At 42.4% G+C, this 25,011-nt stretch overlaps 2 protein-coding genes across 2 annotated transcripts in view; one reads left to right on the top strand and one right to left on the bottom strand.

Moving 5' to 3' along the window:
- tp53i13 (tumor protein p53 inducible protein 13) overlaps positions 1-7,546 on the bottom strand; it is a 76,417-nt gene extending 68,871 nt beyond the window's left edge. Inside the window, exon 1 of the mRNA XM_080211026.1 lies at positions 7,417-7,546. The gene's annotated coding sequence lies outside the window, so the exon portion shown is untranslated. The remainder of the gene's footprint in view (positions 1-7,416) is intronic.
- Positions 7,546-13,276, top strand: LOC145357553 (protein ABHD15-like). Its single transcript, XM_080211027.1, has 2 exons — positions 7,546-8,300; positions 12,313-13,276. The coding sequence occupies exons 1-2, from the start codon at positions 7,549-7,551 to the stop codon at positions 12,833-12,835; spliced, it is 1,275 nt and encodes a 424-aa protein (XP_080067153.1). The 5' UTR covers positions 7,546-7,548; the 3' UTR covers positions 12,836-13,276.
- The last annotated feature ends 11,735 nt before the right edge of the window (positions 13,277-25,011 follow it).

The following is a 25,011-nucleotide window of genomic DNA, read 5'->3' as shown; positions in this document are numbered from 1 at the left end:
AGGGGATTTTTACAGTAATTTCATTGCAGTATTAATGTAAGCTGATTTGTGACATGAATAACCTTTCAAAAACAAACTCCTCCCAATCACAGACCTGGAGTGGGATTCTCTGGCTGCGCTTGCCCCAAAACCAGAGAATCCCACCCAAGTCAATGGACCTTTGTGTGATCCACTCCCCGCTCACTATGATTCCCAGGGAGAATTCTCCCCATGGATTTTTAACTTGATCTCTCAGTTTTAGTAAAATAAGGGCAATAAACAATACAACCTAGAGAGAGAACACAGATTTCACCATCCCCTTTTCCAATGCACTGAAAGACCAGTGCACTACTCAGCTGCCAGCCTCAATCTTTTCACAACTCAATGTTCTCTGTATAAAAGCAAGTTTCTCTGTCATGGTCACAAACTGGCTGCAATCTTAAAGACTGATTGCTACTATTTTGCCAGCATTCAGGCAGACTTGTCTCACATGTCCTTGAATGTTGAAGCTTTCACATAATCTTCATCAGAAAACTGACTGTTCTTGAAATCGGCAGTCATTTAACTTACTAAAAGAAGGCATTAGTGTGACAGGAATTGAGCAGCACATCTGCAGGACACCTTAGCATAAAATATTCTTGTCTCATTACCAAGATATTATTACTCATTACCATCAAACTTTGTTTGATCTTTGGAAGGATAATTATAAAAGAATAACTAGCATTTACACAGATTTATTGCAGTCAAGGTCTGATTAGCACATTGCCAAGAAGTGTTAAACTTAGACTAAAACATGCCTGCCAAGGTCATCAGAGCAGTTTGAGGCTTGGGATCAGGTATGTGTGAACCCAAATTTTAACTTCAATTTGTATAATGCTTCAACTGAATTTAGAGTTGTGTAAATGAATCAACCCCTTTAACCCAATTCACTCCCATGTGAGGCCTTAGGGCACAGTTATTAGCTGGAAGAGAAGAGTAGGGAAGTTTATTCAAACCTTTTTCATGCTGATCTGTTATCAACTGAAACAAAGTGATGAAGTTTGACCCCCTTGCTCGATCTTTCTTCTTGGGTAAACAAAGACTTTGCATCATTTAACTCAAGGCTTTTATCAAGGTGGTTCAAGGGAACAGTAGCTGACCATGTATGATATCTTGGCTTTGAATCTCGGGTCCATATTATCAACTTGGGTCCAGTATTTTGGAAATTCCACACATTAAAATGTGAATCAAAAAGAAAGTAAATAACAGATTACATTTAAAACAAGCCAGAAAGCTGGCGTTTCACTTCCAAACTGAAGGCTATAAACTTGAATGATATGGTGGCCTTCATAGCAAAAGGGTTCGAGCACAGGAGCAGGAATGTCTTGCTGCCATTATACAGGGCCTTGGTGAGGCCACACCCGGTGTATTGTGTGCAATTCCTTATTTGAGGAAAAATGTTCTAGTTGTAGAAGGAGTGCAAAACAGCTGGTTCCTGGGATGACAGGACTGACATTTGAGGACAGATTGAGTTGGTTAGGATTGTATCCTCTGGAATTCAGAAGAATGAGGAGGGACCTCATCGAAATCTATCAAATTTTAACAGGAGTAGACAGGGTAGATGCAAGAAGGATGTTCTTGATGGTGGGGGTATCCAGAGCCAGGGGTTACAGACTGAGGAGACAGGACCGAGATGAGGAGAAATTTCTTCACCCAGAGAGTGGTCAGCCTGTAGAATTTTCTACAACAGAAGGTGGTTGATACCAAAACACTGTACATTTTCAAGAAGCAGTCAGATATGGCACTTGAGGCAAAGGGGATCAAAGGATATGGGGGGGAGGGGGAGGAGAAGGTGGGATTGGGCTATTGAGTAGAATTATCAGCCATGATCATAATGATTGATGGAGCAGGTTCGAAGGTCCAAATGGCCACCTCCTGCTCCTATTTTCTATGTTTCTATAAAACTTAGTCCTGTCCGGAAAACACAGGGTGCCAACATTTGAATCTCTCTGATTCCGTTGTCCTCTTTGATGGTCTGTTTCAGAGCTAAACCCAGACTGTGAGTGGAGGTATATCTGCAAGCCTGAATTACTTTGGCCTCCCATTAAGAAAGCCTAATGGGTTACAAACAGCCTGAATGAGAAAGAAAAATTGGATTATTGTAAAACAAAATAGGCACAGAGATATACAAAGCATCTTCAAAGCATAAAGATAGAAAATCCAACAGGAATAAAACACCCCTTTCAAAATGTACCCTGACACAGCTTGTTAAGTGACAGGACCTTTGAATGAAACAACCTTTAGTAAACTTTTAAAATATGAGGTGGCACACGCTATAGAGCACCAATCTCAGATCTAACTAACACGGAGGAACTAGACTTAGTGACATGGGAACCTTTCAAGTTTCTGTCATGCTTTTGAAGTTCACAAACAACAGAAAACAAACCCTGCATGAAAATTTCCATTGCTTTTATACTAAGGTTTTGCCAAAAATGTTGAAGCTTTTATTCCCAAGTATTACGCAGCCCCCCTTCTTTGTGTTACTGTGTGCATATTCAGTATTGGTGAACCAATTATGGACTTTTGTTCAATCTGAATGGATAAATTATTTTGTTTTCTAATCCTTACCCCTTAGTGCAAGGTTCATTAATTTTCAGGTTAAATTGTCAGGAGCCTCCGAAGTTGCTTTCTTGTCTAACAGAGGTGACAGTCTAGTGGTATTATCGCTAGTCTAGCAATCCAGAAACTTAGCTAATGTCCTGGAGCCCAGATTCGAATCCCACCATGGCAGGTAGTGGAATTCAAATTCAATGAGGAAAACAAAAATGCCTGGAATTAAGGATCTACTAATGACTGTGAAACAATTGTCAGAAAAACCCATCTGGTTCACTATTGTCCCTTTTAGGGAAAGAAATCTGTTGTCTTTACCTGGCCTAGCCTATGTGTGACTCCAGCAAAGTGTGTGACTCAACTGCCTTCCAAGGTAACTAGGATGGGCATTAAATGCTGGCTAACAAGTGACAACCATGAAAATAGTGTGAAAATCCCTGAGTTGCCACATTCCAGTGCTTGTTCAGGTACACTTAAGGTACAATTTAACATGGCCAATGCATCTCACCAACGTGTCTTTCGGACTGTGGGACATAATCAGAGCACCCAGAGGAAACCCACACAGACATGGGGAGAATGTTCAGACTCCGCACAGACAGTGATCCAAGCCTGGAATCAAACCCAGGTCCCTGGCCCTTTGAGGCAGCAGTGCTAACCACTATGCCATCTATATTATCCCCTGTGAGTGTCTGTACCTTTTCAATTATAAGAATGACATTCTCGCAATGCCACTCAAACATATTGACACAGAAAGGCAACAAATTATACATTTGAATTGTGATTTTTTTTGAGATTTTAAGAAATTTTTTTTCTTACTTGTACCTGTCCTTTTTTCCCTCGTTTTATCCAACCTTTCTATCCTTCTATGGTGGGCGCGCTGGTGGCGTGGTGGTATTGTTACTGAGCTAGTAATTCACAGATCCACTGCAAGATTGAGGACAAAATTCAAATTCAAGTATGATGTTTCTTAAATTCTCCTTTGACACTCTTCTCTGTCAATGTAACATGGAGCCATAAGAGGCGAGAATATACATCAAGTGTAACTTCAGTGAGTGTCAAGGTTGGTTTGAACTTTGCTCAAAGGTCCTACTTAAAAACTTACATTGAGTTGATCAAAAGTCCAAGCAGTTAGTAGCTTCCCCAAGCAAAAGATTTTCAATTAACCAAGCTGGTAAAGTTTTTAAAGTTTAAATGCTTATTTATTAGTCACAAGTAGGCTTACATTAACACTGCAATGAAGTTACTGTGAACATCCCCTAGTTGCCACACTCCAGCGCCTATTCGGATACACTGACGAGAATTTAACATGGCCAATGCACCTAACCAGCACATCTTTGGACTCTGGGAAGAAACCAGAGCATCCGAAGGAAACCCACACAGGCACGGGGAGTATGTGCAAACTTCACACAGACATTGACCGAAGCTAGGAATCTGACCCAGACCCCTGGTGCTGTGAGCAGCAGTGCTAACCACTGTGCCACCCACAAGTAGGTGTCCAGACTTGCACTTATACATACAGGCCCTGAAGTTTCATTTTGGAGTGTGGCACTTAGCAATGGAATACCTGGCCAGAATTGATTCTCCAAGTATAGATCTCAGACTATGATCAATTTACTGTTGGGGATTCCTTCAAACATGAACCCATTCACGCAAGTATTAACAGATCCTCGGTGACTTCATAAGTTGTAAAAAAACGTTGCATATAACAGAACTAATTAGTAAGTCAGCAACACAGAACAATGCAGAAATCAGACGGATTTGCATCATGCCCAGATTCACTCCTTTCCCTAAACCACATATAGGAACTGTAAATTGAAAGCCTTTGGAATAAATATCTATAGAATTATAGCGCAGGTCGGGGGAGGTAATTTGGTCCATTACGTTTGTGTTGGTTGCTTGAAAAGAAACTATTCAATTAGTTCCACTCCTTTGCTCCTTCTCTGCAACCCTGATCTGTAGTTTTCAAATACATCCAATTCCCTTTTGAAATTATGACTGAATCTGCTTCCAGCAGCCTGGCTGGTAGTGCATTCTGGATTAGAACAATGTAGACTACATATATATATGTAAAATCATGACTTTTATCAACATGCATCACCCTCCAAACCTTAACTGAAAAGCTGGAGATACCTTTGTATATTGAATATATTTCCTGTGATAATCATCCTTTTCATATCTGGAAGACTAGGTACACTAATTGGACTGGATAATTTAAAATATCAGCATTGGGACATATGTTTAAACATTTACAAATAATAACTGTTGTGAAAAAATCCTCTGGTCCACCTGCACTGTCCACAGAATTGTGATAACTCATGTGTCACAATATGGATGTTGGCCACTCCACCCACACATAGGATGCGCTGCCTGAAGGAAGTATTCTATGTGCCATTTCGCAATTACAAAATGGCAGACCTAATTTCATATCAAACATAGGCTTGGGCTTGTGCCAAGTCCAGCATAGTTCTAGCCTCTGGGTCAAAGAACAAAGAAAATTACAGCACAGTTACAGGCTCTTCGGCTCTCCAAGCCTGCACCAACCATGCTGCCCGACTGAACTAAAACCCCCTACCTTTCTGGGGACCATATTCCTCTATTCCTGTCCTATTCATGTACAGGTCCAGAAGTCCCTTAAAACTCATTATCGTATCTACTTCCACTACCTTCGCCCGGCAGCAAGTTCCAGGCACCCACCACTCTCTGTGTAAAAAAATTTGCCTCATACATCTCCTTTAAACCTTGCCCCTCGTATCTTAAATCTACACCCCCTAGTAATTGACTCTTCCACCCTGGGAAAAAGCATTGAACTATCCACTCTGTCCATGCCCCTCATAATTTTGTAGACTTCTATCAATCTCAACTCTGTCCTTCCAGTGAGAACAAACCAAATTTCTCCAACCTCTCCTCATAGCTAATGCCCTCCATACCAGGCAACATCCTGGTAAATCTTTTCTGTACCCTCTCCAAAGCTCCACATCCTTCTGGTACTGTGGTGACCAGAATCGAATACTATATTCCAAGTGCAGCATAACTAAGGTTTTATAAAGCTGCAACATGACTTGCCAATTTTTAAACTCATTTTGTTCCTATGGATCCAAGGGACCATAAAGTCTCATGGTACCACAAGACAGGCAAGGGGGTCTCGTGATCAATATGCACTTCTCAGACTCAGGACTCTTGGAAGTATAAAGTGAACTGTGAGGTGGACAGTGATTGACTTCAAAAGGGCATGTCAGGCACATGGAAGATGAAATTTAATGCCATGTGGACGTGAAACAATTTGACAAGAAGAACATATGGAGAGACAATGCGACCTATATGGGGCAATTCTAAAGGGGGAATAGAGGGTATATATGTGCACAAATCTGTGAAGGTTGCACAGCAGGTAGAGGGAATGATTAAAAAGGCAAACAGGATTCTGGGTTTTATAAAAAAGAGGCATAAAGTACAAAAGCACGGATGTTATAAAGAATCTTTATAAATCATTGATTTCAATTGCGTCCAATGTGAGCACCACACTTTGGGAAGGACATTGAGGTTTTAGAAATGGTGCAGGAAAGATTGATGAGAATTCTTTCACAGATGAGGAGCTTCAGTTCTATGGATTGATTGGAGAAATTGTGGTCCTTGTCCTTGGAGAAACGAAGGTTGAGGAGAGATGTGGTCAGGGTGTTCAGAATCAGGAAGTCTAGACAGGGTGAATGGAAAGGAAGTGTTCCTATTGGTAGAAGTGTTCAGGACCAGGCAACTCCAATTCAAGACCACTGACAGAAACACCAAAGCTGACTTGTTTTTAAAAACACAGTGAGGAGTTACAGCCTGGAATGGGATCCTGACAGTGTCATGGAGGTAGATTCTATCTTGACTTTCACAGTGGAATTGGCAAGTGGAGGATGAAGGGGGCATTAAGCAAGACTCCAAAAAGGTTTGAAGAAGTGGGACTAGCTATTTTTCTCTTGCAGGGAACTGGCACAGGACAGATTCGATGGGCCGGATGGCCGCCCCTGTGCTGGAACCATTCTATGATTCAAATCCAAGATCGCCATAAACAGATTAATTACACATTCATCTTATTGCAGTGTACACTGACGGTCACCTCCAGGGTCCTAAACTTTTGACAGCACTTCCAGAGTAAATTCAATGTGAAGCCACTGGGGATATTGTGAGAGTTTGATGAGGCACTATCTAAACGACAGTTCCTCAGACCTTGCCAAGGCTTGTTGAAACCTTGCTCGTGTATAGGGACACTGATACTGAAAGCGAAAGGTGACATTGTTGGGAAATAAATCTTCAGCAGTTAATCTCCACCGATCGAAGAACAAGTAAGTGCCCTGAAGGTGATTCACCCCCACTGGAGCAGCTCACAAAACCACACAGGGACACAGGCCGGGGCGGGTGGGATGTTTAAACTCGATCTCGAGATAAAAACAGAAAATGCTGAAGAACCTCAGTGGGTCAGGCAGTATCTGTGGCGGAAAGATAGAGCTATAGTTTGGACATATTTTTGATTAACCTCTGCAGAGAGAAGAGAGAAAGGCAGTGTCTGTGGAGTGGAGGAAAAGTTAATGTTTCAAGATATTTTGATTGAGTTCTGCAGAGAGAAAGACAGAGAGCATGGCAGTATGTGTGGAGAGGGGACAGAGCTAACATTTGGCGATATCCTGATTAAGTTCTGCAAAGAGAGTGGCGGTTTCTATGGAGAGAGGACAGAGCTAACATTTGGCGATATCTTGATTAAGTTCTGCAAAGATTGAGTGGCGGTTTCTGTGGAGGGAGGACAGAGCTAACGTTTGGGAGATATCTTGGTTAACTTCTGCAGAGACAGAGAGAGAAAGTAACTGAACTTACTGGAAGAGATGCAATGCTCACCCCTGCATTGAGAAGGCTGCCCGAGTGAAGAGTTGAGAATAAGTATCCTCAGGTTTTTGAGTTGTGGCCAGCTGAAGAGTGGATGTGAGCAGCGCTGCAGTGAGTGTGGAGATGCCAGTGTGGGGCATTGCAGTGTGTTGCTTGCTGCTCAGCTGTGTGTGCTTGTTGCTGAAGCTGTGCTTGGCTCTCTCCGGACAGGAGGAAGAGGAGGAGAGCGCCCCGCAGCTGGTCTGCAAAGCTTCAGCGCTGGCCAGCCACCTGGTGCGGAGCTGCAGCAGCTTCAGGCGGGAGCCGCGGTTGCTTTGGAGGCGGTGGTCCCGCCTGCACACCCTGTACAGCGGCTTGTGGCCGGCGGGGGAGCTGCGCTTCTGCCGGGAGTACCTGCAGACAGCGGACCGCGGGCTGGTGGCGCTGGACTGGGCGCTGGGAGAGCCGCCAGGGGGAGCCGGGGCGCCCGTCCTGCTGCTGGTGCCCGGCGCCTGGGGCTGGCTCAGCGGCCACTCGTCCGCCCTCTGCCAGCTCGCCCTCCGCCGCGGCTACCGGCCCGTCCTCTTCCAGCGGCGCCTCCACAACGGCGTCCCGCTCACCAGCCGCCGCCTGCTGCCCTGCGGGGACCCCTCCGACCTGCGGGAAGCGGTGGGCTACATCCGCCACAAGCACCCGCTGGCCCCGCTCTTCGCCGCCAGTGAGAGCAGCGGCTCCGGGCTCCTGCTCTCCTACCTGGGCGAGTGCGGCTCCTCCAGCTACATCACCGCGGCCGCTTGCATCTCACCCATCCTCCGGCTGCAGGAGTGGCTGGAGTCGGGACCCTTTCCCTTCTACCGCTGGATCATGCTGCTGTACCAAAAAATCAGTCTCAGCAGGTAACGCAAACAGGGGAAAGACTGGAGTATATAAACTGTATTAAAAACATATTAAATATCGTTCAAATTGTCATGCTGGGTGATGGGGAGGGAAAAGAAACAGGATTGTTTGCAAACATATACTTTAAAAAACAAATATAGTTCAAATTGTCGGTCTGGGTTATGGGGAGAGAAGAGAGACTGGGTTACATGTATATACTTTATTATAAGAAAACTAAATATATTTCAAATGATTAATTTGGGCTCTGGGGAGAAAAGAGAAAGACTGGATTGTTTGCAAATAAACATACACTTTAAAAAAAATACCAAACATAGTTCAAATTGTCGATTTGGGCTCTGGGGAGAGATTACTAATCTTACCATAAAGTATTCTCTGGGGAAGAGTGATCATAATGTAACAATTTTTATATTAAGTTTGATACAAATGTGTTTGAGTCTGAAATTAGGGTCTTGAATTTAAACAATTATTAAAGTCTGAGATTGGGAAATTAGATTAAAATATAATGGTACAAACATTATGGCGAGTACTTCAAGACATAATTCTCAATGAATAAGCATTCCTTCTGGAGTTAAAAACTCGACCAGTAACGGTGGTGCAGCAATGGCCAACTAAAGGCTAGACATAGAATTGGTACTCATTTTGAGAACATTGTAAGGACTGGAAGAATTTGAGAAGCAATCAAAGGCTGATCAAGAAATTGAGAAAGGTGGAGAGAGCTGCCACACAGGAGATTGTTCTGAAAGATTAGGGCTCATGAGTTTGGAGGTAATATATTAGAATTGATTGGCCATTGGTTAAGAGACAAAAACAAAGCAAGAATAACCCATTTTTGAGATGCAGTGCTTAACTATTGGAATGCTTCAAGTATCAGTGCTTGGCCCCAGCTAATTACGATCAATATCAATGACTTAAATCACAGAATGTTTTTCTTTAAAGATGGGATACTAGTAAATGTTGGAACTCAGATGGATTTGGGGACATTGCAAATGATTCAATTCCATGTTGACTATGAAATACTCTAATTCCAGTTGTGTTTACCAGAATTACATCAAAGATCTTCACTGTGGCTCACTGAAAAAAAACTAGTGTAAGGCTATCTCAGATATGACCAGTCCTGGCATACAGACATATAAAATTGCCTTAAATCTTCTACACTTCAGTCACCGCTTTCAGTGTCTGAAATAGTTCTATATCAAGTCAAATATATGTTCAGTCGGACATAATTTGCAATAAACCTATCCTGCAGAGAAGCTTCCTTTCAGCTGAGGGATATATAGTTACTAAAACAGTTCATAGAACCCTACAGTGCAGGAGGAGGCCATTCGGCCCATCAGGTTTGCACCAACCACAATCCCATCCAGCCCTATCCCCATAACCCCATGCATTTACCCTAGCTAGTGCCTCCGACATGAGGGTCAATTTAGCATGGCCAATCCGCCTAAGTCACACATCTTTGGACTGTGAAAGGAAACCGGAGCAACCGGAGGAAACCCACGCAGACATGGGGAGAATGTGCAAACTCCATACACACAGCGACTCAAGCCAGGAATTGAACCCGGGTCTCTGGCGCTGTGAGGCAGCAGTGCTACCATGTCGCCCTATGTTGAATGTTACAGAATGTGAACTCATGTCTAAATATAGTTTTTGTTTGGTAGATCATTCCGAAAGAAATTTGGGAATCTTCCCAATGCCAATACAAGCATTGAGAAAATTCACAAGATGAACCATTAACTCCCATCTCTGCGGATTAAAGATTCCTTGCACTAACCAAAGACTGGTGAATGCTTCCAGGTCATAGCTATGCTTCCCCTTCAAAAATACAATCAAAAAAATAGCACCTGGTTATTGATATGACAACTTTGGATATTGTCGGCATAAAGTGGTTGCAGCTGCTGTATTTCAAAGATAATTCATTAAATGTGAAACATCTTGAGTTACTATGTGACAGGATGCTAGAAAAATTCAAATTGTAACACAATTTCTCTTGCTAGAACTTAAACGAGAGTCTTATTTCTGTCTGAAGGCAGAAGCAATAAGATCCACTTAAAGACTCAATGGTCAAAAGGGACTAGATGCATTTCGACCTCTCCACTTGTACCTTTCCAAATATTGAAGGCACTTCCACAATCTAAGCCTGATAGTTGGCCAAATGTTGACCATTATTCACCTGAAGAAATTCACTAGTGTTACTCTTATTCTTTTTTATATGTACCTTTTTTATATTCATTCATGGGATGTTCATGTTAGGCCACCATTTGTTGCCTATCCCTAATTGTCCTTGAGACACAGTGTTGCCTTCTTGTATCATTGTAGTCCATGAATTGTCGAAACAGCCACAACGTGGGCAATTAAGGGAGTTCCAGGATGTTGACCCAGCGACAGTGAAGGAACAGTGGTAATCATCCCAGTCAGAATGTTGTGTGACTTGCAAGTGGTGGTGTTCCCATTCATCTGCTACCCTTGTCCTTTCTGGTGGTAGAGGTCATGGGCTTGGAAGGTGTTGTTGAAGGAATCTTGGTGAGTTACTACCATGCATCTTGTAGATAGTACAGACTGCTGTTAATGTATCAGTATTAGAGATGGTAGTCAGGGTGCCAGTCTAGTGGGCTTTTGTCCTGGATGGTGATGAGCTTCTTGAGTGTTGTTGGAGACCCACTCATCCAGGCAAGTGGACAGTATCCCAGCAGACTCCTGATATGCGCATTATAGATAATGGACAGGCTTTGAATCAGGAGGTGTCACTGTCCACATAATATCCAGTCTCTGACCTGCTGTAAGTGTTGTATTTATTTGGCTGGCCCAGTTCAGGGCCTAGTCAATGGTAACTCCCAGAATGTTGATATCCTGGTATATGTTGTCAGCTGTGGTTCAGTTGGTAGAACTCAGTCAGAAGTTGTGGGGTCAAGAGCTGCTCTAGAACTTGAACACAATAATCAAGGCTACACTCTAGTGCAGTGCTGAGGGAGTGCTGCACTGTCAGAAATACTGCCTTTCGAGGGTGTTAAATTGAGTACCTGTCTACTATTTCATTGGAGGTTAAAAAGCTCTTGGCAATATTTTGAAGAGCAAAAGTTGGTATCCTTCTCAATATTTAGCCCTCAGTCAGTTATTGCCATTTGTGGGAATATGCTGCGCAGAAGTTAGCTACTAAGTTTTCTACTTAATAATGACTACATTTCAAAAGGACTTAATTGGTTGCAAAGTGCTTTGAGATGTTGTGATCATGGGTGGCATGATGGTACTGTGGTTAGCACTGCTGCCTCACAGCTCAATTCCTTGGGTGACTTTCTATGTGGAGTTTGCACATTCTCCCTGTGGCTGCGTGGGTTTCTTCCCACAGTTCAAAGATGTGCGTGTTAGGTGCATTGGCTATGCTAGATTACCGCTTAGCGTCCCAGGATGTATAGGTTAGATGGATTAGCTATGGGAAATGTATGGGGTTACAGGGATAGAGGGGGAAAGTCTCTGTGTAAGATTTGTCAGAAAGTTAGAACAGACTCAATGGGCTGAAATGATCTCTTCTGCACTGTAGGAGATTCTATGCTATGATTCATTAAATGTACTACATAAATAGAAATTTTTCTTAATCTTCACTCATTGTGCAGTTGCTAGATTTGTCTTTTTTTACAGTTTTAATACTTGAATACTATTATTCTTGAATTTTTCTAGTCCTTTTTTGTAACCCAATCTTCTGCCACATGAGATCAGCTTCGTCATACTGCCTCCATGGCTTAAATGTTGCTCCAAGCCCTGGTGGTCAAAACTGACCTTGGCAGAGGAGAAGCAATGCAACAAGGATATTGGTTTAGAAGTTAATACATCATTATGACAACTGGTACAGTGAAATAATTTAGCATTCAGTCATTGGCTTGGTGAACTGCTGCTTTGCAATTATCTAATATGTCTTTCCAAATCCCTTTTTTACTTAAATTTTTATCAAAAATTTGGAACATCAGACAACGTATCAATCTTTTCCATGAATGTCATCATTACATTGTTGTGTCTTTCTAGATATGCCACTGTTCTTGGAGAAATAATAGACACAGAGAAATTATTCAGAAGCTGCACTCTGAGGGAGTTGGAGGAAGTGCTGTTTTGCCAGTCAAAGATCAGTAATTTGAGTTGGGCTTCCTACTGGGAGAAGAACGATCCACTGAGGGATGTGGACGAGGTCGCAGTTCCCCTTCTGTGTATCTGCAGCAAGGATGATCCGTGCAGAGGCAACCCAGAGATCACACTGCCTTTTGAGTTATTTGAAACAAACCCCTATTTCTTCCTTTTGTTAACCAAGCACGGTGGACATTGTGGCTTTTTTACAAGCCGATCATCCTCATGGAGCCACGAAGCTTTACTGGAATACTTCAAATCAGTCAGTGAGTTTTTCAGGGTTGAGGAAAGAACAAAGAACGTCTGCAGAAGGAAAGTGTCAATGACACCCCACAAACGAAGGGGAGAAGCTCCTCACAAAAAGGAATCAGTTTGTTCTCATAACATTCATGAAATTTTTAACTGGCATAGATCATATACAAGATGAAAAATAAAATTTTACCTTTGGTAGCAGTCCTCAAGTGTAAAAATGGGTCAACAAGAATAGAATTGTCGATTCACCCATGTGAAAATAGATCTATTAAGACATTAGTTTAGCTTTTAGTATACTTATTAATTTCGAATACATTTCTAATATATTGTGCAAACATTTTATAACTTAGTGTTACTTTTTAATGTTACGTAGGGTAGATGTAAATATAAAGTACTTTACAAAAGTATAACTGTGGACAATTATAAAGTTGAGAGAGAGATTTGGAGGCAGTAATGTACTTGTACTGTATAAAAACATTAATTTGTATATGCTGTATTAACAATTTAACAGCAAAATATTTTGTACTTACTTCATTGCAGCTTACTCAAACAACTTTGGATGCAAAATATCAAGTTTTGCTAATCTGAAATTAAAACTGAAATTGTTTGAAATATACATGAATTTGAGGAAACGGAGTAGGCCATTTGGCCCCTTGAGCCTGCTCCATCTTTCAGTAAGATCATTGCTGATCTAATTGGCCTCAATGCCACATTCTGCCTACCCCCAATAATCTTTGACTCCCTTGTTAATCAAGAATCTATCTACCTCTGCCTCAAAAAATATTTAATGACCCTTGCCTGGGGAAGAGATCTCTATAGACACACAACCTTCAAGAGAAAAAAAAACTCAATCTCCATGTTAATTGGCAGACCCCTTAATTTAAAAATGTACCCTATTGATCTCTCCAATCAGGGGAATCAGCTCTGAGCATCCATCCTGTCAAGTTCGCTCAATATTATATGTTTTAATATGGTTATTGACCTTTTAATTAGACTACTGCACTTATGACTACACTTACAAGAAAAGAAAGACTTACCCATTCAATTCCCACTTAGTTCCAAATTCCTGATATTTCCTTTTATTAACTTGAGGGTGGGACTATGGGTGAGACAAGTGATGGATTATTAATTGCCATTTATCCATCACCAAGTTACAAATTATCCCCAATTTCAAACATTTTATCTGATCCAGGGAAGAGACAAGGGTTATGTTAACCCATCTTTCTGTTACCATATGCTAATAGATCTGCCATATATCCCAGAATATCTTTATTTCATATTTCAATATTTATAATTTTTCCTAATTTCCTTATTTAGTAAGCTTTCTGGATATCTAAATATACTTACGCGAACAGGTAATAATTCTGAAACTGCATCAAATTGGAGGGCTAGACTTTTTTTTGTTCAAAGGAATCATGTGACTCCAGCATGATAATCTTAAATTAGTCTCCATAAGTGTATGAGGAGTAAACTTAGTTTCATTATGAATTAGATTCCTTTGTCAGGGGTCTTGGGATTATCTAACACACTAGCTTAATAAAGACAGAAAATGCCCTCAGCATTGCAAGGGCATATCTAAATACTTCTTAAATGTTATGAGGGTCCCTTCTCCACCACCTTTCGGGCAGTGAGTTCCAGACTTCCACCATTCTCTGGATGAGAAAGGTTTTTCCTCACATTCCCTCTCAAACTCCTGACCCTTACCTTAGTGACCTCCTGGTCATTGATCCATCCACCAAGGGAAAAAGTTTCTTCCTGTCTACTTATGTGGGAGGAGGAGACAAGTGAAAGACCTGTAATGTTCTTGTCCTGAGCAGTGACAATCCCAATACACCCTTGAAAGCTACCATTGGCATGAGGGGCATACTTTCTAAAGGCCTAGGTGGTAAAATTTGGCATTCATTGCATTTTGATAATGAATCTGTGATGATCCTCCTAGAGTCTGTAATTTTGCTACAAAGGAAGGTCACCATCAAATTCCTCTTTCCTGATACTTCCAGAATTACCACCAACTCGTCTTACAAATTGAAACTTATTGCAGTGTGGGAGTGACACACGATTGCCTTTGAAAACTGTCAAACATGACAGAATAGATGCTGCCTTAAATATTCTGTTGACTTTTCCCTGTAGAGTTAATGGGCTAATCTTAAAATAGGATAGAAAAATTCTAAAACAAACCACACCCATTACCAATCAATGGTATAGACCTCAGTTTAAATCACTGAATTGGAACAAAATGTCTTTTACCTGTAATCCCAACAACCAAAAAATGGGGCATCAAATTGCACACAAGCTTTGACCGTTCAGGGTTGATCAAAGTCTGACAAAGTTAAAGAGATTGAATAAAGGTTTATGCAGGATAACTATCTCCCCTGATAGGGAGGTGGTGGGGGGAATGTGGTGGGGGAGAGGGGAGGGGAGGGGAGAGGAGAGGTGGTGGGGGAGAGGAGAGGAGAGGTGGTGGGGGAGAGGAGAGGTGGTGGGGGAGAGGAGAGGTGGTGGGGGAGAGGAGAGGTGGTGGGGGAGAGGGGAGGGGAGGGGAGAGGTGATAGGGGATAGGGAGGGGGATGGAAGGGGGGGGGGGGTGAAGAGGAGGAAGGGGAGTTGGGATGGCAAACCAGAACTATACAAATTAATGTTAAGACAATTTAGGAGTGAGAAGTACATTTTCCAGACAAAAGATAATGGGCATCTGGAAGAAGCTGTGGGGGCTTTTGATTTGATTTATTACTATTATTGCATTATTAGTATACAGTGAAAAGCATCGTTTCTTCATTGGCCGTAGTTTTTAAGAGTGAGATTGATAGATGTTAGCTTAGGTATCAAAGCAATGGAGCTTATAAAGGTGGATAGAAGAAGCTGAGAGCAGATCAGCCGTGATGTAATAGAACAATGAAAGGAACTCGAAGGGTTGAATGATCTACTCTAGCTCCCATAACACTGACAAAGGATATCAATTTAGACGGGTTTACACAGCTCCTTTAGCACAGCACAATACTAAACATTACTAGACAGAATCAGGCTACATTTTATGGTAGTCAATATAAATTATAGTTATATGTGAACAACCACCTGGATTTATATAGTGCGCTTAATGTAGTAAAACATCCCCAGGTGCTTCAGAGCAGCATTTTCAGGCATCAGGCCTTATAGGGAGGTATTGGGGCAGAAAGAGGTAAATTTCTAAAGTTGGAGAGGTTTGGGGAGATTCCAGAGCTTCAGGCCTTGGCAGCTGAAGGTACAGCCAACATTAAAATCAAAGATGGACAACAAGTCAGAATTGGAGGACCATAGATATCACTAGAGGTTTATAGGGCAGGAGGAGGTTACAGAGAAAGCAAGGGGTGAGGCTATGGAGGAAAACGAGGATGAGAATTTTAAAATGGAAGGATTTCTTAACCTGGTGTTAATGTTGATAAACAAAGGGTGATGGGTGAATGGAAGTTAGTGGAATTAGGACACAGGCAGAGTTTTGTACAGCATCTCAAGTTTACAAAGGGTGGAAGACGGGAGGCTGGCTGGCAATGTGTTGGAAAAGTCCAGTATAAAGACAACAAAGGCATAATGAGAAATTTGACAATTCTTTAATGATAATGGACAATAATGAATAGATTTGTAGTTTACTTTTTTAATAAAGAATACTTATTTTCCAAATACTAAACCAGTTTGTACTTTGATTACACCTTCACTCACTAGTTTGGCAGTTCATGGAAATCTGTAATTTGAGCAATAATGTATTGCAGATCTTTGTTGATTCAATTGTTAATAACATTTCCTATCCACATAGTTGATCTTGAGCCAGCTATGTAACCTAAAGGAACACACTTATGTATTATAAAACCCAATAACTCAAATACTGAGGCTTAATTTCAAGTTACTCAATTGGAAGCATTTGATTCACAGAAAATCTACTCCCCCCTCCATTTCCTGGTTAGACAAAGTGAGCCTGGGACCTGAAAACTGCCCCTGCTTATGGACCAGTGCCACTCTGCACCAAATGTGCAACAAGGGATAGTCAAATGTCATCCATCCTTAGATGTTCAGTTTTTGCCAGAATATTACTAATTTGATACAAAGTATCTGTCATTCATTCCCACGTGAACAAAGATTCCCAAATTAATTTTGCCATCCTTGTACAAAAGGAGAGAAAAAAATGAATACAAACATAGTCTTTTAAAACTTGGATCATCACGTCTACATGATTGGAAAGTTTTCTGACTTTGCCAGAAAAATAAAGTATGTTAACTTTTATTTATATAGCACGTTTAACATAATGAAATGCATTGAAAGATTCTTCACAGGAGCATTAAGAAACAAAGAATGGAGCTGAGCAAAGTAAGGAGATATTAGCTCAGGTGACCAAAGGTATAGACAAAAACTAAGGTTTTGAGGAGTGCCTTAAAAGGAGGAAAGTAAGATAAAGAAGTAGGAGGGTATTTCATAGCTGAGGCAACTGGAGGCACAGCCACTGATGGTAAAATGGGAGGACACAAGTCAAAATTAGACGAATGCAAACATCTAGGATTGTGGTGGTGCTGGAGGAGATTATAGAAATAGGGAGTGCAAAGAATTTTAAAATAAGAACTTCAAAATCCTGATATTGCTTTTTAAAAAAATTACGAGATATGGGTGTCATTGGCTAGGCCAGCCGTTATTGCCCATCCCAAGTTGCCCTTGAGAAGATGGTGGTGAGCTGCCTTTTTGAAACGATGCAGCCCATGCGATTTAGGTACACCCACAATGCGGTTAGGGAGGGGATTCCAGAGTTTTAACCCAGTGACAGCGAAGGACGGTGATATAGTTTCAAGTCAGGATCGCGAGTGACTTGGAGGGGAACTTCCAGGTGGTGGCATTCCCAGGCATCTGCTGCCCACGTCCTTCGAGTTGGGAGCAGTCATACATTTGGAAGGTGCTGCCAAAGGAACATAGGAATTAGGAGAAGTAGTAGGCAATTCAGCCCTTCAAATCTGCTCCGTCATTCAATCAGATCATGGATGATCTCTTCCTGGTCCCAAATCCATCTCCCTACCTGTTTCCCATATCCCTTTAACCCGTTTTAAAATCAGAAATATATTTATCTCTTTCTTGAAACCATTTAATGATTCAGATTATACCTTGCTATGGGGCAGCGAGCTCCACAAATTTGCCACCCTCTGCATGTAGTTCCTCCCCATCTCAGGTTTAAATCTACTGCCTCTCAACCTGTACCTGTGACCTCTTGTTCTAGATTACCCTATGCATTTTGCATACACACTGCTGCCAATGTTCATCAGTGGTTGAGGGAATGAACATTTGTAGAAGCAAGCAAGCTGCTTTGTCCTGGATGATGAACTTCCTGAGTTTTGTTGGCACTGCAGTCATCTAGACAAGCTGAGACTATTCCATCACGCTCCTGACTTGTGCTTTGTAGCTGATGGAGACTGTGGTGAGTTGGATAATCTGCAGGATTCCTGCCTCTGACCTCACTTGTAGCCAAATTAATTATATGGCACTCTGAAGTCACAAGGACTTGGAATGTTAATTCTGTTTCTCTCTCCGTAGGTGCTGCCAAATCTGCTGAGTTTGTGCAGCATTTTCTATTTTAATTTCTATAGTTACTCCAGTTTCTGGTCAATGGTTAGATTTTCTCTTGTTGGAGATGTCATTGCTTGGCACTTGTGTGGCATGGATGTTATTTGCCACTTGTCAATCCAAACCTGGATATTGTCCAGGTCTTGCTGAATTTGGACACGGACTGCTTCAATATGAGTCGTCACGAACAGTGCTGAACATTGTGCAGTCATTGGCAAACATTCCCACTTTGGATGTTATGATCCAAGGTCCTTGGTGAAGTAGTTGAAGATGATTGGTCCTGAGGAACTACTTAACTGAGAGCCGATATAGGACAGTGAGCACACGGCAATAGGGAAACAGGACTTGCAAGTTAAGATACGGGTAGCAGATTTTTGGATGACTTCAAGTTTACAGAGAGTAATGTGGGAGAGCAGTTAGCAGAGCACTGTATTAGTCAAATCTAAAGATATGAATGAGGGTTTCAGCTGCAGAAGAGCTGAGACAAGGGTGATCAGACAATGTTACAGATGGAAATGAGCAGTCCTGCTGAGGACTAAATGAAAGGCTGGAAGCTTGTCTGAGAATAAAATGAGAAACTAAGGGTTCAAACTAGCTTAATCTCAAGACTGTTGCCAGAAGGGGGATATAAAGTCCTAGAATCCATAGAATCCCTACAGTGCAGAAAGAGGACATGTAGCACATTGAATTTGCACCAACTCTCCAAAAAAGCATCCCACCCACCCCAACCCTATGCATTTACCATGGCCAATCCACCTAATCTACATATTTTTGGACTGTGGGAGGAAACTGGAGCACCCAGAGAAAACTCATGCAAACACAGGGAGAACATGTAACCTCCACAGCGTCACCCAGGACCAGAATCGAAACTGGGCTCCTGGTGCTATGAGGCAGCTGTGCTCACCACTGGGTCACCGTCAGTAGCTAAAGAATGGAATGTGGATCAAAAACAATGGCTTCAGCCCTCCCAATTTTTAACTGTAGGAAATATCTACTTATCCAGCACTAGGTGTCAGACAAGCTGTCTGACAGGAAGATAGGAGATAGTAGTAGGTCATTTGGCCCATTCAAATAAATCATGGCTGATCATCCATCCCTACATCATTTCTCACTCCCCTCCCCCCCCACAATATCCTCATATTCCTTGATGTCATTGAAATCCAGAAATCTAACAATTTCAGTCTTGAGTGTGCGCAGTGTTTGCGCTTTCACAACCAGTAGGGGATTCCAAGAATCACTGCTGCTGAGTGAAGAAATTCCTCCTGATCTCAGTCTTAAATGACCTTCCTCCTATTAAGATTGTGTTTCTCACCAGCCAGCAGTAGTGGGCAACCTAGGCTAGTGATTGGCTGTCTTTCATCTCAGTGGGCCACAAAATTAAAGTCAGCTTGGTCACTAACCATGACCTCATGAATACGATTAAATGCATTAATGTCAACATCCTTGGAGTTACCATTAACCAGAAACTCAACTGGACTCACCACATAAGTACAGTGGCTACAAGAGCAGTTCAGAAGCTAGGAATACTGGGGCAAGTAAACTACCTCTTGACTCCCTAAAACCTATCTACCATCCACAAGGCACAAGTCAGCAGTGTGATGGAATACTCTCTGCTTGCCTTCCTTGCGTGCAGCTTGAGAAGCTGGACACCATCCAGGACAAAGCAACCCGCTTGATTGGCACCACATTTACAAATATCCACTCCCTCCACCACTGACGCTCAGTAGCAGTGTGTACTATCTACAAGATGCCACGCAGCAATTCACCAAAGGTCCTTAGACAGCACCTTCCAAACCCATGATCACTTCCATCTAGAAGGACAAGGGCAGCAGATACATGGGAACACTGCCACTTGCAAGTTCCCCTCCAAGCCACTCACGATCCTGACCTGGCAAATACATTGCTATTCCTTTGCAGTTGTTGGGTCAAAATCCTGGAATTTCCTCCGTAACATCAATGTTGTGTGCAATCAATATGCACCTCACCTGCCCTTGCTTTACATACATATCACTTCAGTCATATCGGTAGGAAAAAACTGTGTGGACGGAAATCAGCGGAATGTGGCAACCCTGCACATGGCCAGTCAACAAATTCTCATGGGCCACACACAGAACCCAAATGGGCCACAGGCTGCCCATCACTGAGTCAGGGGAAATACATTATCCACAACTACCCTGTCATGCCTGAGAAAAATTTAAGTTTCAATGAGATCACTTCTCATTCTTCAGAACTCTAGAGAATACAGGCCCAATATCGTCAATTGTTCCTCAAAAAACAATTGCGACATGCCAAGGATTAGTCGAGTGAACTTGCTAGACTCCATCTATGACAAGTTCACCCTCCATAGATAAGGCACCCGAAGCCATACTACAGGTGAGGTGTCACCAAGGCTCTATGTTATTGCAGCAAGACATCTTTACTCCTGTACACAAACCCCTTGCAATGAATGTCAACATACCATTTTCCTTCTTAATTCCTTGCTACATGGTAGCATTTAGAGACTCAGGAACAAAGTTACCCGAGTTCCTTTGAACATCAGTACTTCCCAATTTAAGAAATATTGTCTTTTCTTCCAAAGTAGATATCATACTTATTCATATTATATTTCAACCGTCAGATTCTAACACACTTAGTTAGCCTGTCCAAATCCCTTTTGAAGCCTCCTTCACAATTCTCATTCCCACCTCGTTTTGAGTCAATAGCAAATTCTGAAGTATTCAGAAGGAGGACCATTAGAAGTCCTCTTCTGACTGGAAACCACCTTCCCCCTCAGAGACCTCTGGGCCTCCCCTCCACCACCCTGGGACTACAAACATCACCCTCAGAACCTCCCTATGCATCTCTTCTCTTCCCTGGGATCCCTGCTACTTAACTTCACTGCGGTTCCCTGCTCTTAGTTGCAGGCATATTAAAGCAGTTCCTCCTCAGGCCACTGCAACATTGTGCCTGGACCAGATGGGGAGCTGCAAGCCAAGGTGGGGCTTCTGCCCAACTGAGAATTGAAGTCTCGCCTTCCGCCAATCAATACTCGGTGTGAAATTGCAGACAGCCTGCCAGATTTCCCACCAACTCTGAGCCCCCACCATCTTAAAAATTCAGGGCACTGTTTAGTTTTCTACCGTTATAAGTTCTCCTTTCTCTATCTGTAATGGACCCACATTTGCCTTTGCCAATTTTTTCCTTTTCACATATCTAAACTTTTACAGTCCACCTTTATGGAGCTCGCTAGCTTGCATTCACATTCTCCTTTCCTTTTATCACTTTCTTGATCATCCTTTGCTGAATTTTAAATTGCTCCCAATCTTTCAGCTTACCACCTCTTTCAGTAAGATTATAAACCACTTATTTTGATCTAATGCCATCTTTTAACTTATTTTGTTAGCCATGCTTGATTCACCTTTCCTGTTAGGTTTTTGTATCTTAGAGGAATACACATTTGTTGCAGACCATGCAATACTTCTTCAGATATTAACCATTGCCTGTCTACCATCAAAGCTTTTAATGCATTTTCCCAATCCACCATAACGAACTTGTCCCTCACACCTCCTTTATTGAGATTTAGGATCCTATCAGTTTCAACTTAAGGTAAAATATTATGGTCACTAATGGTTTATTATGGTTTCCAAATGCTCCTTTGCAACAAGATTAATTAGCCATTTCTCATTTGATAATCCTAAATCTAAAATAGCCCAATTCCCAGATTGGTTCCTGGAGCAGTACGTTGAGGAACTATCTCATGCACACTTCAGGAATTCATCCTCCAAAGTATTAGTGCCAATTAGGGTTATCCAGTCTATGTGTAAATTTACTTTTTCTTTTATTAGTGTATTTACCATGTTACATGTAGCTCTAATCCCACGATTTACACCATAACCAATTTTGCCACTAGTTCCTGGTTTGATCACTATCTCTGCAGCGTCTGCAAAGGTTTCCTCTCAGTGCTCCAGTTTCATCCCACAGTCTGAAAGACATGCTGCTTAGGTGCATTGGCTATGCCAAATTCCCCCTCAGTGTACCTGAACAGGCACTGGAGTGTGGCAACTAGGGGATTTCCACAGTAATTTCATTGCAGTGTTAATGCAAGCCTACTTGTGACACTAATAAATTTTAAACTGAGTCATCCATGCACCACAGACTTGGCTCTTGCTGCACTCATCTGAGGAAATCACTGCACTCAGCAGGGTCCCAAACAGAAAAAGTTAGCGAATAAAATCAACCCAGGGGACCCCTGCACTAACTGCCTGGTTCTCTTAAATGTCTGGCAGTCACCCATTCCCTCTACTTGCAAGCTCCGAACCTGCAATGTGACCATCTCCCTAAATGTACTGCCTACAGAGTTCTCTACCTTGTAGACGAATCAGAGACTCCAGCCACCACTAGAGTTCCTAAATCTAAAGCTCAGCTGGAGTACTGTGTGCAGTTTTGGGCGCCGCACCTGCGCAAGGATATTTTGGCCCTGGAGGGAGTGCAGAGGAGGTTTACTAGGCTGATACCGGAGTTGAGGGGGTTGAGCTATGAGGAGAGGCTGAATAAACTAGGCTTGTACTCGCTAGAGTTTAGAAGAATGAGGGGAGATCTCATTGAGACGTATAAGATGATGAATGGGATGGATAGGATAGAGGTGGAGAGACTCTTCCCGCTCAAAAAAGACAGTAGGACTAGGGGGCACAGCCTCAAGATAAAGGGGAGGCGGTTTAGAACGGAGTTGAGGAGGAACTTCTTCACTCAAAGGGTGGTGAATCTCTGGAATTCTCTGCCCGTTGAAGTGGTGGAGGCTGCCTCGCTAAATATTTTTAAGAAGCGGGTTGATGGGTTTTTGATAAGAGAGGGGATTAAGGGTTATGGGGAGAGGGCGGGAAAGTGGAACTGAGCCACAACAGATCAGCCATGATCTTATTGAATGGCGGGGCAGGCTCGAAGGGCTAGATGGCCTACTCCTGCTCCTATTTCTTATGTTCTTATAGTGACACTTGCAGATATGTTTGTCTAGGACATAATGCATTCACAACTGCCCACGCATCACAAGCAGCACGTTTCACTTGACCGAGCTGTCCTGCCATATCTAAACTTACAAACTATTTATTTCAAGTGTAACTTACCAGCTACTCACCAACTAGGTTGTCTCACCTGCACTGATGTAAAAATAAATATTGGAGGGAGAAAAGACACAAAAAGTACCTCCTCCTCCTCTTTACTGAACTCACTCAAGCTCTCAGTTCAAACTGTACCATGTTCTGATAACTAGCAACAGTAGAGAAGTCAGGTGGCGGTAAGGTAAAGTCCAATGTCATCAACTAATAGGGTGGCACAGTGGTTAGCACTGCTGCCTCACAACGCCAGGAACCTGGGTTCGATTCCCGGCTTGGGTCAGTGTGTGTGGAGTTGGCACATTCTCGTGTCTGCATGGATTTCCTCTGGGTGCTATGGTTTCCTCCCAAAGATGTGCTGGTTAGGTTGACTGGCCATGGTAAAATTGCCCTTTAGTGTCAGGGAACTAGAAGGTTAAATATATGAGGCCACAGGATGGATGAGATTGTGATTGGTGCAGACTCAATGGGCCGAATTGCTTCCTCCTTTGCTGTAGGGATTCTATGATTCTAATGCTGTACCTTCAGATGGTGTTGCCAAGGGCCAGATGAGAAATAGGAGGTGTCAGGGATTGATCTTGGGGAACATTATGGTAATGGTGTGAGAGAGAAACCATTGTAAGTGGCATGGTAGGGAGAGAAACCATTGTAAGTAATTCTCTATCTACAATTAGAATAAGAACAGAACCATATGAGAGCAGTCTCATCCAGCTGAATGACAGTGGAGAGACAGTGAAGGAGGATGGTGTGATCAATCATATCAAAGGCTGCGCACAGGTCAAGAGCTTTGTCACAGTCGCACAGGATTTTTTGTGATTTTGATAAGAGCTGTTTTGGTTCTGTGGCATGCACAGATACCAGATCAGAGGGATTCAAACATAGAATTCTGGGAAAGATAGGAACGAACTTGGGGGTTATCACATTTAAGGAATTTGGAGAGGAGGTGGAGGTTGCAGACGGCATGGAAGTTTGCATGGACACTGGAGTTAAGTGTTTTGTTTTTGAGGAGCGAGGTGATGATAGTAGATTTAAAAGAGAACAACATTTGAAAATAGAGGATTGTTTACAATGTTAGTTAACATCAGGGAGGCAGAAAGGAAGTTGCGTGATTAGCAGTTTAGTGGGAATAGGATTGAGGGAACAAGAAGTGGGTCTCATGGCCAAGGCAACCTTAGAATGTCTGTGGGGAGAAGCTAGGCAAAGATGAGTTCAGGCCAGAGGGGTGAGGCACTAACGGCATAAAGGGAATTTTGGTCAGGTGGGCTAGTGGAAGTGAGCACAGCAGGGGTAGTTGATCAAATTGTCTCCATCTTATTGACAAAGTCCATGAGCTCCTTGTACTTTGAGGGGATAGGAGCACAGTTGTAATGTCATTGGACTAATAATCCAGGGACCCAGGTAATAATTTGGGGACATGGGCTCAAATTCCACTACTGTAACTGGAATTTGAATTCAGTTAATAAATCTGGAATGCAAAGCTAGTCTTAGTAATGGTGACCATGAAACTATCACTGATTGTTGTAAAAAAAAACTGACTCACTAACACCTATTCGGGAAGGAAATCTGCCATCCTATCTGGTCTGGTCCACATGATTGCAGACACACAAATGTGGTTGACTCCCAACTGTCCTCTTAAATGACCACTCAGTTAATAGACCACTCAGTTCACCAACATTCTTCTTTTTGCTGAGCA

This window comes from Carcharhinus amblyrhynchos, chromosome 23 (genome assembly GCF_965287045.1).
Source record: "Carcharhinus amblyrhynchos chromosome 23, sCarAmb.v2.hapA, whole genome shotgun sequence".
Taxonomy (NCBI): domain Eukaryota; kingdom Metazoa; phylum Chordata; class Chondrichthyes; order Carcharhiniformes; family Carcharhinidae; genus Carcharhinus; species Carcharhinus amblyrhynchos.
The sequence above is the reverse complement of the archived record's forward strand: the minus strand, read 5'-3'. Positions and strand labels throughout refer to the sequence as shown.

Bases quoted from the DNA above. Each gene is read 5' to 3' on its own strand.
- LOC145357553 (XM_080211027.1), top strand. From the start codon at position 7,549: ATGCCAGTGTGGGGCATTGCAGTGTGTTGCTTGCTGCTCAGCTGTGTG. The intron at 8,301-12,312 runs GTAACGCAAACA...GTGTCTTTCTAG, and splicing joins CAAAAAATCAGTCTCAGCAG to ATATGCCACTGTTCTTGGAG.